At 41.6% G+C, this 16,480-nt stretch overlaps 1 protein-coding gene across 1 annotated transcript in view; it reads left to right on the forward strand.

Moving 5' to 3' along the window:
• The window catches only part of LRBA (LPS responsive beige-like anchor protein), a 1,257,537-nt gene that overhangs the window by 723,590 nt on the left and 517,467 nt on the right, over positions 1–16,480 (forward strand). The window contains 1 exon segment of the mRNA XM_030191657.1: positions 8,615–8,775. Coding sequence (XP_030047517.1) covers positions 8,615–8,775 — 161 coding nt within the window.

The following is a 16,480-nucleotide window of genomic DNA, read 5'->3' on the forward strand; positions in this document are numbered from 1 at the left end:
TAGGCCACATGGCCTCCATGGCTCACCTCCATTTGAGAGGTACCCAGTGAACTCTGCCAGTATCCCAGTGGCTTGAAACCACTGGGAATCCAGATGTCATCCAAGTTCCTCCAGAGCTTGTTCAATCCCTGCTCTGGTGGACAGTTCAACCCAGTTTGACTTTGGGACTCAAATTCACCTCCTCAGAAGGTGTTGACAATGGATACGTCCATATTGGGATTGCAGGCTCATGTGGATGGGCTTCACACCCAGGGATTTTGGTCTGCTCAGGAGACAGATCTCCACATCAACCTCCTGGAGCTAAGGGCTATTTGACATGCTCTAAAGGCTTTCAGAGATCAGCTACAGAACCAAATTGTTCTCATCCAAACCAACAATCAGTTTGTAATATATTATGTGAACAAGCAGGGAGTTGTGGGATCTTACCTTTTGTGTCAAGAGGCGGCACGGATGTGGCAGTAGGCCCTCTTTCATGGGATGCTACTACAAGCAATGTACCTGGCTGGCAAGGACAACAACCTGGCGGACAGACTGAGCAGGGTAATGCAACTTCACTAGTGTCCTCTCAATATGAGCATATGCGGCAAGATGTTCCGAGCGTAGAGCACCCCCTCTGGGGATCTTTTTGCCACCCGTCTCAACATCAGGGGTCCTTCAGTTGTGCTTCAGAATCAGATCACATGGCAGTGTGTGAGCAAAAGACGCCTGCATAAAGCACTATATATTCCACTACATTGCTCTATACAACATAGCTATAATATGTGGCACCCCCAAATGATTGTCAAGGGAGTCATGTAAATGAGCAGGTTCCTGAAGAAGGAGATTTTTCTCTGAAATAGGGCTCTATCAGACCGGTTAGCATCTCTTGTAAAGGATATTAGAGAAGATGCTTCAAGATATTTGCACCCCAGTTATGAACTGAATATTGGAGGGTTGCTTGCATTTTGTAGGAGGACTGAGCTATCTTTATAGCTTTCAGTAATTGTGCTTTTGAGTGTATGTAAGAAATTATAATTTTTCACATATAGGGATTTAAGTTACATTGGTTTGTAACTGAGCACATGGAGTGGAGGAGTGGCCTAATGGTTAGTGCAGTGGACTTTGATCCTGGCAACCTGGGTTCAATTCCCACTGCAGCTCCTTGTGACCTTGGGCAAGTCACTTAACCTTCCATTGTCCCAGGTGCAAAACCTCAGACGGTGAGCCCTCTAGGGACAGAGAAAGTACCTGCATATAATGTGTACAGCGCTGCTACCTCTAGTAGCGTTATAGAAATGATTAGTAGTAGTAGTAGCACATGAGGAGCGCTATGATGGTGTGTTATGCACAGTGGTGTGCTGGTAAATGTTCAACAGGCTCTCCCCCCCCCCCCCCCCCCCAAAATTGCGGAGCTGGCTATAGCCGGGGAGAGAGCCCGGGGGGTAGGGGCAATGTATTACTCCAAGAAAAAAAATAAATGATCCCAGGTTCCAATCTAATTCATGTTTAATGTGCGATAAAATTCCATAAATAAGTAAATAAATATAAACTTGTAATGTTGAGCACCTGATTCTCAAAGTGGACATATTCCAAACACTATAATGAAAATAAAATGATTTTTTTCTACCTTTGTTGTCTGGTGACTTTGTTTTTCTGATCATGCTGGCCCAGTATCCAATTCTGCTGCTATCTGTCCTCTTAACTCCGTTTCCAGGGCTTCTTTTCCATTTATTTCTTTCCTTTCCTCCTTTCTTCTTCATTTCTGGTCCTCCGCAGACTTGACTGTCCAGTGGATCCAGCTTCTGCCTATTTTCTTCATCCATGTGCAGTTTTTCTCCTCTCTTCTTTTTCCCTCATCTCATCTCCTTCCTCACGCTTCCCTCCCCTCCATCCATGCCCAGCATTTCTTCTCTCTCCCCTTCCCTGCCCTCCATCCACCCATGTCCAGTGACCCTCCTCTGCCCTGCCCTCCATCCACCCATGTCCAGCGACCCTCCTCGCCCCTGCCTAGCCCTCCATCCACCCATACCCAGCGACACTCCTCTCCCCTCCACTCCATCCACCCATGCCTAATGACCCTCCTCTTCCCTGCACTCCATCCACCCATGCCTAGCGACCCTCCTCTCCCCCTGCTCTCCCCTCCATCCACCCATGTCCAGTGACTCTCCTCTCCCCCTGCCCTCCCCTCCAGCCACCCATGCCCAGCGACACTCCTCTCTCCCTTGCCCCTCAGCAGAAGTCTTGTATTTTTAAAGAGCAATCCGGCAGCGGGGGAGAGTCAGCGCCGGCAGCGGGCAGGAAAGACTGAGGATCTTTCCTACCTGCCCCGAAGAATTCACCGGACAAGGGAGGGAGGAAGGAGAGCCGGCAGCGCTGCGTACGTTTTGTAGCGCTGTAGAAATGCTAAATAGTAGTAATAGTAGTAGTAGGCTCACCCTCAAGAACAACCGACTCGCAAGTCGGTAAAAAATTTAACAACCAGCTCCAGCACACCACTGGTTATGCATGAACTTAAAAAGGATAATTTGCTCCACAGTGTAAAGAGCAATGTAGTTGAGTGAGTGGCCTGCAGTATGGTAATGAAGGCTGAGTCAGTCTGGCTTGGCCAGTTACTGCTGCTGATCTCCAATGCTAATTGCGCTCCCATGATCCTCCGCTGCTTCCAGGATCTGCATGCAAATTTCACTCCCAAGAACTTCTGCGCCTTTCAGACTCTGAGGGCTGATTGCACTCCCAGGAGCCTTTGCCGTGCCAATTGTACTCCCAGGAGCCTCTCTGCTACTGGACCTCAGGTCCCAGCCATGTCCCAGAGGCTTCCATCTCGCTGTGAGCTGCTCTAAAGGATCGCCCTGCCTTGAGCCAGCTGTCAAGGGCTGCTCCACTTCTCAGTCAGTTGTGCCCTCAATGCCTTTTTCTGCCCTGAGCATGCTCCTAAGAGCCCCCTTGCCTTGAGCATGCTCTCATGGGCTGCTCTGCTGCTGTTTTCAGGAGGAGCTTCCAGAGGTCCCTTTCACTCTCAGGTGTACAACTTCTAGCTCTTAGAGCCTGTTGCCTACAGTTCTAGGGTTTTCCCAGTAAAAAAAAACAAAAACGCTGCCTCCTCAGCCAAAAGACCAAGAGCCAGTGATTTTAGACATAATCTCTATATCAGAGTGACACTTGGATCTGAGTCTGAAACCCCATGAGGTCACAATTACACTGTCCCACTTGAATTCTGGTGAGTAGTTTCCCTGACCCCATAATTGGCTTCAGTTACCCTTATTTAGTGTGTGTGTATTATTAATCCCAGCTATATTTATTTAATGGAGAATTTTCCCCAAAGTGTATAAATGTTGATCATTTTCTTTCTTTGCCCTTCCTTTCAGTGAGCAACTAGCATATTGCCCCCTTAGTTCAATGATGTAACAGTTTTCAAATGGTTACATTTCGTCCACAAAGCTGCTTACTGCCAGAGTTGAATGTCAGAATGCTTTCTTTACCTCAACCATAGAGAATAATCTGGTTTCCAAAATCACATAATCAAGATTTCTTCTGTTTCAAAACCCCCCCTTCCTTTTGGGGGGGGGGGGGGGGGGCAGGGTCATTGCCTTCAGCATAATTGAGTCAGTCCCACCATAAAAAAACAAGTTTCGACTGTAGGTACTTCATGATTTCCTTACCCTCATCCCCCCCCCCCCCCCCCCCCCAAAAAAGGAGGCTTGCCATCCATGTTAGACCTCAGAAACTTCAACCTCTTTCTTTGTGAAGTGAAATTTTAGGATGCATATTTCCCCTCCATTTTGTCATTCCTAAAGAATGGTGACTGACTATGTGTACTTTCTCATAAAGCCATTTTTGTTGCAGAAACTCTGTTTTTTTTGTTGTTTTTTTTTTTTATATTTGTACCCCGCGCTTTCCCACTCATGGCAGGCTCAATGCGGCTTACATGGGGCAATGGAGGGTTAAGTGACTTGCCCAGAGTCACAAGGAGCTGCCTGAAGTGGGAATCGAACTCAGTTCCTCAGGACCAAAGTCCATCACCCTGACCACTAGGCCACTCCTCCATCACATGGGCTGCTAGCAATATAATGTCCTCCCTTTCAGCCTCTCTTTTGCCCTCAGACATTTTAAAAAATCCTAGTAGTGGCCACCCATTTCCACAAGTGAGATCATCTAGTTTTTCCATCTTTCAGCCTCTGGTTCCTGGCTGCATTCTGAAAAAGCTATTTCTAGCTCTCAGAAACACAGCAATTCATTTTCTCCAAAGTTTAGGCTTCATCTTTAAATTTTAGGTATCAATTTTGCACCCTGAAAACGGGATTGTCTTGTTAGGGGTAGTTTTTGACACAGTACAAATCAAAGTTTTTCTGCTGATATACAGATTGCAAGCTCTGATGCTTCATATCCACAGAATTTAGACTTCCTTGACTGTCACTGTGATGGTCTACTTAACAGATCCTGGATGTCCATTTCTATCCATATAGTTTCTCTTCCTTGACTGATAATGAAAAAACCTTGGGGATCTCAAATTGTTTTGTAACTGCCTAGCCAACCATTATCTACCATTCTAAATCCCTTGCTGCAGTTCCAAACCATGCTACACTGGTGAATATTGGTACCAAAACTAGCCACAAATGTTCCTTTGCTCCCCTGACAGCATATGCTTCCAGCACTTGGTAGAAAGTTCACCTAGGCTCTCACCCCACACAGGGCATATGGAGAAAGTCCAAAAGACTTTCATCAATCACCTCAATCTCAAAGCAGTGTCTTTGTGTATATTCTCTGAGATACCTTCATGTTAATTCAAGTGGAGAGGCAAGCTGGAATGTTTTATGCCAACAAACATGGAATCATGGTAATCTTCCATCTCTACAGAGAAGCAGCAAAGATTTGGGACTTTGCCGATTACATCACACAAGCACCTTATTTCCCCAGATTTCAAAGCCAGATAACCAAAAGACTCAACAGAGTTCTTCAACAACAGAGAACTCTGTAAAACATTTTGTAGAGTGAGTGGGTTTCAGATGAAGCTGTGGGAGGAAAACACAATTATATTAAATACAAACTGGGGCAAGATACATGCAGGTATGTAGAGTGTCGTACCTTACAGGAGTTCTAGTCCTATGTCATGAAACTTACAGAAGATTTGTTGGGAAAAGAGCTTCCCCAGTACCTATTCCTTATTGATGTTAGGGGATTGGGATGATAGAAAAGAGGGAGAGAAAGGGCATATCATTTTGAGGGCTGGAAAAAATGTGCTTTTTATGTGCTGTTGTTAGTCGCAAAACTAATTATAAAGGAGTGGATTAAGTAGGGACCCACCTCACCCTAAGGTGGGACTGAATTGGATGACCCATTTAGCCCACATTGAATTATAAACATATGAGACAACTAAACCATAGGTTATGGCCTATTAGTGTCTGTGAACCAGGTTTTTGTGAGACATGTAAGTAGAGCAGAGAGAGTGGAAGAAGGGGACTGATTTGGTATATTTGTACCCTACTTCAGTGCAGAATAGCTGGGACTAAAGGCTAGGATCTTCTGACCTGTATGAGGGTGGGGAAGAGGTGGAATGGAAGGGTAGGATGTTGGGGGTGAAGAAGGAAAGCGAGGATGTGGGGATTGATTGTGATCTTGTTTGTTGATTTTCATTTGAAAAACAAATGAAAATATCAGTGGCATGTGGTAATCCTTGTGCTGGTCCCCTGGATATAAGAGCACAACTAGAAGGGTTAGTCAGTTGTAATTGCTAGCAATGAATATAAATTCGGGGATTGGGAAGAGTTGTTTCTAATCTTCTGTTCTGGTATTTGATGGTGTCTTATTTGCCGGGACTGGTTGAAATTCAGTGTTCTTTGAGCTATGTAACCTTGCAGAAGCAAAAATAAAAAATGAAAAAAACCTCTCTCTATACAGTGCTGCATATATTTGATGTGCGCTGTATAAATCAAGATGATAATACTCTAACGTATCTGGTTTACTTGAGGGCCACTATGTCTGCTAGAGCTATGCACTGCATAATGTTTTGATAAGTGAAACAGATGCTAGGGATTTTTTTTTTCTTTGCAGCCTCTTAATGTTTCTGTTCAATCATAGAATGAATAAGCAAATATAGGAGAAAGCATAAAAAATTCACTGGTTATAAATCAAGCACTTTATTTATGTAGATATATATTTGTAGGTAAATGCAATAAATGCCAATACTCCATGAATCCTTACATGCCATTTTCTACAGTGTGCTTCAATTCCAATGGCTCACAAGACTGCCTTGGATCATTTTTTTCCCTATATCATTTTGTCATTACATTTATTAATAATTTTACCATAGAAACTACCTCTGTAGAGTTTTAATTGTTATGAAGAAGAATGGCACCATTTAATTCTGTCAAAAAGAACGGAACGATAGATAGATGACAAATTAATAATTTACTATCTTTGCCCAATGCTGCAGCCCAGAGTATTAACAGGATTGATGGCAGAAGTGGTTAACAAATTTTAGCAGATTTCATTAGCTCTTCATTGTCATATGTTTGTGGTGCTGACTGAAATAAGCTTTGTAGGAGACCTCAGTCTAGGGAACTAATTACTTGTGCCGATTGCCATTCTGATGAATAGGCCATCATTCCCCTGAAGACGAGGAGCAGTCTGTGATTCACGATTGCATCCTGGCTGATATTTGATAATAATTTTAACAGATAAATGTAAGACGGCAGAATGATGAAGTGCCTCTCCACAGTTTCTGACTATCGCACACATACACATAGCCAGCTGTATTCTGCCTTTTTTGTTTATTTTTACGTTGCTAATGGAGAAATGTTGCTGTTAATCGAATTTTGAATATAATATATTTTCAAAGCTTTGTAGCAGGTCTCTGAATTTTCAGTACTGAATGGCTTCCAGCTCCTTTGATCTTTAATACTGGCAATTTTGCATAAAATTACAGGAAATAGCAATAACACGGCTAGATCCTTGAATGAACAGTATAATGTTGCCATGTTCCTTGTTTGGAAAGCACTCAGAATAAGTGATGTGAGATTTATATATATATATATATATATATATATATATATATATATATATATATATATATATATATATATATATATATCCAATTTTTTTGTTTGCTTTCTAATGTACAGTAGTTTAATATTAGTTTACTGAATGTAAATGATTTTATTATGTATCTACCGTATCATGTCACCTACTGATGCAAAACGGAGTATAAATTATGCCAAAATTAAGAAAAATATGATATATTTAGTTTCAACAGTTATTTTTCCGTTTTTAAAGGTTTTGAATTTTTATTTCATTGTCTTAAATTGGCACTTCTAAAAGGTTAAAACGTAAGAAATTTGCAAAATATTTTCAGCTTTAACCAGAGCTGCAATTTCTGGGTGAAAAAAGTAGTCTGTTATTTTGACTGTGAAGAAAAAGAGATTCTGGTGGTTTCGTTTTCGTTTTTCCATGTTGCATAAGTATTGACAGACAAATAACTAGATCTTATTTTTTTATAATCAAAAATATGCAGCTTTCCAGACCCCAGACACTTGTAATGAATAGTGCTACACAGCAGGCATTCATTTTTGTTGTTTAAGAATGTGGGTTTAGATTGGCATGTTAGCTATTTCCAGCAGTTGTTAATGGTCCAGAACAATGCTATTTCTTACTGTGTATCACCTAATATTAAGGAGACCCAAAGAGAACAGGCTTAAAATCTGTATATCCTAAGAAGAGTAAGGTACATGAAATATGTATAAATCCCTTTAAAAACAATTATGCATTTTGAAATAAAACCTCCAATAATTAACAGTTGCGTTAAACATAATCTTTTTTTTTTTAAAGATGACAAACCTGGCTTGTCTTATCATCAGTATTTTTAACTAAATGTAAAAACACAAGTGCATAAAAAGAAATCCATGTGATAAGCTTGAAAATTGCTGCTTTCTTTCTGTTGTAAAGGGTTTACATTAAAACAGTAAATGGCAAAGAAACACACTTTCCTGAGTTGTTCTAAGCCTTGGGGGCTAAACGTAATGAATATTTTAAGAGATTATTTTAATTAAATTCCTGCACATATAAACAGGACAATATTTTATTATCACATACATAACCATGTAACTGAGGTATTCATTAAAGTTAACACTTTCTGGACCAAGAATGCACAGTATGATCTACTGACCTTGCACGAAAAGGCACAAATTAGGAAGAAAAATGATGAAGGGGACAGACTTTGATTAATATAGGTAATGCTATACCATATTTATAATAGCCTTTTCCCTATTCTGGTTTATAAATGCAGTCAGTGAGAAAGGTGCCCTGCTGAGGCTGAAATGAGGCTGAAATCGGAGCACATGCCACTAGAGTGTGAGGAAACTGATCACGCTGTCAGCAATTCATTTCAAAATGATGTATTTAGTGCTCATTTCACCTTCCTAGAGAAAAAAAAAAAGGGAAAGGAGTTCCTTAGACTGGAAGGTGATATTGTTATTTTCAAGGACATACCTAAGTTAGAGATTGAAGAAAGGGAGGAGGGAAGGTAGAGAAAAAAAAGGTGGAAGAGTGAGCAGAAGAAACAAGGAGAGCTTTATGCAGAAATTCAGTGCTACCATGCTGTTTGATAATTGCTAACATATGTGCTTCCTCTGTTTCATTGTAGTCGTCCTCGTGAGTTCTGGCGCCTCGACTACTGGGAAGATGACTTGCGGCGCCGGCGACGATTTGTACGTAACCCCCTAGGATCGACACATCCTGAAGCGACACTAAAAGCAGCCATGGAACACGGTCAGTGTGAGAACAGCATCTTGCCAATAGCAGCAGGTACATGGGAGTGAGAAGCAGAGTCTTAGTGCAGAAAAAAAAAATCACTGAGGAACACAGATATTATGAGTTTCCCATTTAAAACTGATCACAGACATAACATGCCAGTCTTATCAGTAATATTTAATATGATATAAATAAGCTTTAAATAAAAAGGAATTCCAAAATAAAGAATATTGCTGGGGATGAATAAAATATGTTCATTTTCTTTCAGCTTTTATTTTGTTATAATAATAAATGCCACATTTTGTGAGTTAGCAATAATTTAAACTAACCAGTAGGTTTTTCCAATAGAAAATAAAAAACAAAATTACAATCTCCATTTCCCCCCTCCCTTCCCACCACTCACACTCACAGAATCTTCTCCGGTATTTATGCCTCCTAAAGTTCAGTCCCCAATTTCCATTCTGAAAGTTGCATTTGTTGATATAATGATACATTCATGCTCATTAATATATTGCTTATTTTTTTAAATCTATATTATGGTTTTTGATTGCTCCTCTTACTTCAAATGACCCAAATTGGATTACAATGGTAAAACATATAACAATATGAATAAACCAAAAGTAATTACAAAATATAACACAATTTTTTTAAAAAATTAAGAATATTATCAGAGAGCTAAAACCAAAAAAGGAACATTTTTCTTCTTGGTGTCTGGATTTGTGCCATATTCTAAATTAGTGCGAAATGTTATAAGAGAATGAGTAAGGGAATAATAGTTCCATTCTTTTTTCGTTGTGTTTATTGATTTATTTAGCTTGATAATCTTGCACTTGGGACTTATTGCTTTGGAAAATAATTAAGAAGCAAGGATTATGCAAAGATGAATGTTTTCCCATATTTTGAAATTCATTTGGCATAAGTAAACACAGATTTTCAAAATGGCCCAATGTCCACCATTGTCTCCTCTAACTAAGAGTTCAGCATCATTAAATCATATCCAAGGATATTTCCTCTTTCATATTTTCATATAATTTGACATTTTTTTTTGAAACCTGCAGTATGGCATAATAATAAAAGTAAATTTTGATCAGGTTTCTTAACATCCTATTACTTCAAACTGTACAAATTTTATCACTCCAGTTTTATTTAAGTGTACTTCCACTCTGTATTGCTCACTGTAGTCCCATCCCCAGAGACTTATCAGCCTCATTGGGATTACTTCTCTCTATATGCTACTATATATTCGTCCGAGTTGTATTCTCTTTTCCGGAACCTTATCAGCTTCCTTGCACCTACTGTTACTCTATTTTCCACTCTGTATATATTCCTGGAGTTGGTACTCTCTTCTCTAGAACTTGTAAGCTACATTGAGCCTACTGCTATGCGGGAAAATGTGGGATACAAATGTAATAAATAAACATCTTCCATTCTTAATAATCCATATGGTGGAACACATCTACAGTAAGTCTTAGGCCTAAAGGTGACATGGCCAGTGAATACATGGCTGTGAGCATAATGAACACTAAATCAAGTATGTGATCAGAAAGCAGTCGTGCTCCCCAAAGACTGTGGGCTGCATTTATTCAAGTATGTTACTTTGTAAATGCACACTGATGAGTTAATATCCATTATTAGTAAATAGGTCATCTTTGACCCCTTTCTCTTTCTCAACACATATCCAACAGATTGCTAAAATTTGTCATTTTTTTCTCTATAATATCACCAAAATTTGGCCTTTCCTTTCTGAACACACTACCAAGACCCTTAACCGCACACTTTATCACCTTACACTTAGACTACTGCACCTTGCTTCTCACAGGTCTCCCACTAAGCCATCTCTCCCCCCCTTCAATCCATTCAAAATTCTGCTGCACAATTTATATTCTGCCATTGTCACTTCACTCACTAGCCCTCTCCTCAAGTCACTTCATTGGCTCCCTATCTGTTCCTGCATACAATTCAAAATTCTCTTATTACCTTACAAGTGCATTCACACTGCACCTCCTCACTACCTCTCCACTCTTCTCGCTCCCTACACTCCTCCCTGCGAACTCCATTCATCAGATAAATCTCTTATCTGTACCCTTCTCCTCCCCTGCCAACTCCATTCCTTTTATCTTGCTGCTCCGTATGCTTGAAGTAGACTTCCTGAGTCAGTACATCAAGATTCATCTCTGGCCTTATTCAAATCTGGCTAAAACCTCACCTCTTCAAGGCTGCTTTTAACTCCTAACTCGTATTCACGTGTTCAGTACCCATGTCTGTAATTAATTCCCTTATCCCTGATTTGTCCTGTTTGTCTTGATTAGATTGTAAGCTCTATCAAGCAGGGACTGTGTCTTTCATATTTAGTGTATAGTGCTGCATACGTCTAGTAGCGCTATACACTAAATATCTCTACTATAATAAAAAGCACCTCCAACGTTCTGCTACTACTACTTAACATTTCTAAAGCGCTACTAGGGTTATGCAGCACTGTACAATTTAACATGGAAGGACAGTCCCTGCTCAAGGAGCTTATAATCTAAAAGACAGGTGTACAATCTAAAGACAAGTGTACAATCTAAGAGACAAGTGTAGAGTCAATCTGATAGGGCAGATAGATTGGGGGGCATACTAAGCTGACTCCGTGGCTTCACTGAAGTGAAGGGTTTGTAAGGTTCGTCAGATTCGTGAGTCTGTCACCATCTCTCTCGGCCCCGCCCTCGCACCTCTGATAGGTCCGCCGCCCTCAACGTCGTCACGTTTTGATGTCAAGGGCGGCAGACCTATCAGAGGCGCGATGGCGGGGCCGAGAGAGATGGTGACAGACTGACGAATCTGACGAACCTTACCAACCCTTCACTTCAATGAAGCCATGGAGTCAGCTTCACAACGTTGCAGGTGCGTTTTGTTACACTACATAGCTCCCTAATTTTTCACTTAAACATCGCAGGGTGGCTGGAGGGGGGGGCACCTACCCTGGAACTGGGAGGGAGGGAGAGGGGGGGGGCAATGACCCTGGAACTGGGTGGGTGGGTGGGAGGGAGGGAGGGCGGACCCTGGAACTGGGAGGGGGGCCAGGCGGACCCTGAAACTGGGAGGGAGAGGGGGGGCAACGACCCTGGAACTGGGTGGGTGGGAGGGAGGGCGGACCCTGGAACTTGGAGGGGGGGCGGGATGGGGGCCCCTGGCACACACACTCATTCTCACACACACACATACTCACAGCTCCCTAATTTTTCACTTAAACATCGCAGGGTGGCTGGAGGGGGGGAAGAGGGGGCAACTACCCTGGAACTGGGAGGGAGAGAGGGGGGCAACTACCTTGGAACTGGGTGGGTGGGAGGGAGGGCGGACCCTAGAACTTGGAGGGGGGCCAGGTGGACCCTGAAACTGGGAGGGAGGGAGGGGGGTGACCCTGAAACTGGGAGGGAGGGGGAGAGGGGCAACGACCCTGGAACTGGGTGGGTGGGGGGGCGGACCCTGGAACTTGGAGAGGGGGGGCCTGGCACACTCATTCTCACACACACACACACACTCTCACACACAGTCTTACTCTCTCTGTCACACACACTCACACATTCACTCTCTCTCTCTCTATCACACACTCACTCTCACACACTCTGTAAAACACACACACTCCGAGGAAAACCTTGCTAGCGTCCGTTTCATTTGTGTCAGAAACGGGCCTTTTTTTCTAGTGTTATATAAATGATAGTAGTAGTAGGTCCCCTTGCGTAAAATGGGACTTTTAGTAAATAATACACATTAATATATGTTAACACATAGTAGTGCATTTTAGTAAATCTACCCCTTGTCTTGAAATATATAAGGGAGAGGACCCCCACAGAAAGTTGTCTAGACCGCTTGTGCTTTGGGGGTTCTACTAATGATTCTTCTTTTGAAAAGAATCAGCACCCTAAAGTGACAGCTTACCAAGACAGTGTACAGCAAGAATAAGCTGGGCATAGGCAATAGAGAATTACATAATACATATTAAAGCATCTTAATAGACAACTTAGAGTGTAAGTAGAGGCAGAACATATAGTCAGATAGAATAACAGAAGTTTGTTACCCAGAAAGTGATCTCATGTAGAGCAGGAGTGAAGAAGCTACAATTGCAGCTGGTGTTTGTCCTTGAGTATGTGACTAACTAGTTAGTTACTTCTTTCAGAGAAGGCTCATTGCTAGATGTCACATCATGTGATTTATTTTGGGGAGAAGATGTGATTAGGGATATCCCTTAGGATAACCTTAGTTACATAGAGGGTGATCCTGTTGAAGTACTCTAGCCCATTACATTCAAGGACCTTGAAGATCCGATATAGCATTTTAAACTTAGCCTTTAGTGTACTGATAGCCAGTGAAGATTTTGCAGAAATGGTGTGATGTGCTCCACATCATTTATAACCATATATTGGTCATGCTGCGGCATTCTAACTTAATTGAAGCTGTTACAAGCCCTTTGTAGTCAGACTAATGTAGAGTGCATTACAGTAATCTAGCCTTGATGATATCCTGCTGTGAACCAGTGTGACAAGACTTGCCTTCTCAATGTATGAAGAAGGACAGCATAGTTGTTGCAGGTGATGGAAGTAGCTCTTGAATGTTAATTGGATATGTAAATCAGCATAATTGTTGAGTCCTCAAGGTTCCTGACCTGTGATATAAGGGGGAATTTGATAGTTTTTGTTAGGGACCAACAGAAGCTCAGTTTTCCTTCGATTCAGGCAAAGTCTGTTTTTAGCCCCATTCTTCAATGATTTTAAAATGGGTAGTCAGTCTGTTCAGGGCTGTAGGTAGGTCTGGTTCAATGGATATGAGTAGCCGTATGTCATCCATGTAGGTGTAGAACTGAAGATCAACTGAATCAACTCTGTTAGTGGCTTGAGGTAGATATTAAACAAAATAAATGAACAGTATTAACCTTAAGAACATAAGAACAGCTATACTGGGTTTACCCCAGTAGCCTGCTTCTAACAGTGACCAATCCAGGTCACAATTACCTTGCAGAACCCAATTAGTAGCAACATTTCATGCTACCAATCCCAGGGCAAGCAGTGGCTTCCTCCATGTCCATCTCAATAACAGACTCTGGGCTTTTCCAGATACGCTAATCGCTATTACCACATCCTCCGGCAGTGAGTTCCAGCGCTTAACTATTCTTTGAGTGAAAACATATTTCCTCCTATTTGTTTTAAAAGTATTTCCATGTAATTTCATTGAGTGTCCCCTGTTCTTTTTGAAAGATTGAAAATTGATTTACTTTTACCCATTCTACACCACTCAGGATTTTATAGACCTCAATCATATCTCACCTCAGCCGTCTCCTTTCCAAGCTGATGAGCCCTAATCTGTTTAGCCTTTCCTCGTATGGGAGGAGTTCTTTCCCCTTATTATTTTGGTCACTCTTGGCATTATAATATTCTTGGTCTTATTTTGCATCCCTTTCCTAATAATTCCTATCATCCTGTTTGCTTTTTTGGCCGCCGCCGCCACCACCCACTGGGCAGAAGATTTCAGCTTATTGTCTACAATGACACCTGGATCTTTTTCTTGAGTGCTGACTCCTAAGGTGTGGACCCTAGCATCAGGTAACTGATTCGGATTATTCTTTCCAATGTGCATCACTTTACATTTGTCCACATTAAATTTCATCTGCCATTTGGATGCCCATCTTTCTGCAATTTTTCACAATCTGCATGAGTTTTGACAACTTTGAATAGTTTTGTGTCATCTGCAAATTTAATCACCTCATTTGTTATTCTGATTTCCAGATCATCCTATATAATAAAATGCACCTCCAACATTCTGAAGCTGACTGCATGGCTGAGGCATTCCTGCTCTCTGTATCCATCTCCTGAATTGACATCTCGTACTTCCGGGTTCATCACAAGCAGAAGTGACCAACCACATGAGGTTTCTCGGCTTCAGAATGTTGGAGGTGCATTCTATTAAATAGGATTGGTCAGTTCCTTGAAGCACAGCCAGAGCTCAGCGTCCTGCACAGTAGACACCAGAGGGGGGGGGGGGGGGGGAGGTATCTCTGTCACACACACACACTCTCTCTCTCTCTCACAGTCAATGTCTTTCTCACTCTCACACACTGTCTCTCACTGTATCACATTCACTCACACACACTCTTGGTCTCATACACTCAGTCTCACAGAGAGTCTGTGTCTCACACACACTCTCTCGCACACACTGTATCTGTGTGAAACACACTCTCTCTCACACTGTCTCACACACACTCTCTCTCTCGCACACACTGTATCTGTGTGAAACACACTCTCTCTCACACTGTCTCTCACATACGCACTTGCACACACACTCATTCTCACACACACACACTCTCTCTCACAGACACAACTCGCACCCAGACTCTCTCTCTCTCTCTCTCTCACACACACACACACACACACTCGCACATTCACACTCTCTCACACACAGTCACTCACATACACTCTCTCAAACATACACACTCCAAGGAAAACCTTGCTAGCGCCCCTTTCATTTGTGTCAGAAACGGGCCTTTTTTACTAGTTTATAAATGTTAAATAGCATCGGTCTCTGTACAGATCCCTGCTGCACTCCACTGTTCTCCCTCTTTCATTGAGAAAAGTGACCATTTAACCCTACACTCTGTTTTCTATCCAATAACCAATTCACAGAAATGGTCATTGCCTCCTATCCCATGATTTTTTAATTATCTCGGGAGTCTCTTGTGATGAACTTTATCAAAAGCTTTCTGAAAATCTAGGTACACTATATATGGGGCTCATTTTCAAAGCACTTACAAAGTTCCATAGGTTACTATGGAACTTTGTAAGTCTAAGTGCTTCGAAAATATTCCTCTATATCAACAGGCTCACCATTATCCACATGTTTTTTCACACCTTCAAAGAAATGAAGCAAATCAGTGAGGCAAGACTTCACTTGGCTGAACCCATGGCAACTCTGTCACAATGAATCATGTTTGTCTGTGTTCCGTAATTTTATTCTTTATAATTGTTTCCACTATTTTGCCTGGCACTGAAGTCAGGCTTACTGGTCTGTAATTTCTGGATCATGCCTGGAACCCTTTTAAAAAAAAAGTGGTGTTACATTGGCCACCCTCCAATCCTCAGGTACTACAGATGATTTTAGTAACAGGTTACAGATCACTAACAGCAGATGAGCAATTTCATGTTTGAGTTCTTTCTGTCCCTTTGGATGTATACCATCTGGTTCAAGTGATTTATCACTCTTCAACGTGTCGATTTGGCTCAGTACGTCTTCCAGGTTCACAGAGATTTTTTTCACTTCCTCCACATTTCCGGTATACGTAGATCTCTTACATCATCTTTCGTAAAAACTGAAGCAAATAATTCAGTCTCTCCCCTATGGCTTTGTTCTCCCCAGTGCCCCTTTTGTTCCTTTATGATTTCACAGTCCCACGGATTTTCTCACAGACTTTCTGCTTCTGATGTACCTGAAAAACATGTTACTATGAGTTTTTGTCTCTTTGGCAAGATTTTCTTCATATTCTGTTTTAGCCTTCTTTATCAATGCTTTGCGTCTAGCTTGATAGTGCTTATGTTTTTCTTATTTTCTTCATTCAGATCCTTTTTTCCGTTCTTTGAAGGTTGCTCTTTTAACAATGATGGCTGTCATTTGCTCTTTTTTCCACCTTTGTTAATACATGGAATACATCTGGTCTGGGCTTTCACGATAGTATTTTTTAAACAATGTTCATGCCTGCTTTAAAGTCCTAACCTTTGTGGCCTACCCTTTTAGC

Source organism: Microcaecilia unicolor, chromosome 2 (assembly GCF_901765095.1).
Source record: "Microcaecilia unicolor chromosome 2, aMicUni1.1, whole genome shotgun sequence".
Taxonomy (NCBI): Eukaryota; Metazoa; Chordata; class Amphibia; order Gymnophiona; family Siphonopidae; genus Microcaecilia; species Microcaecilia unicolor.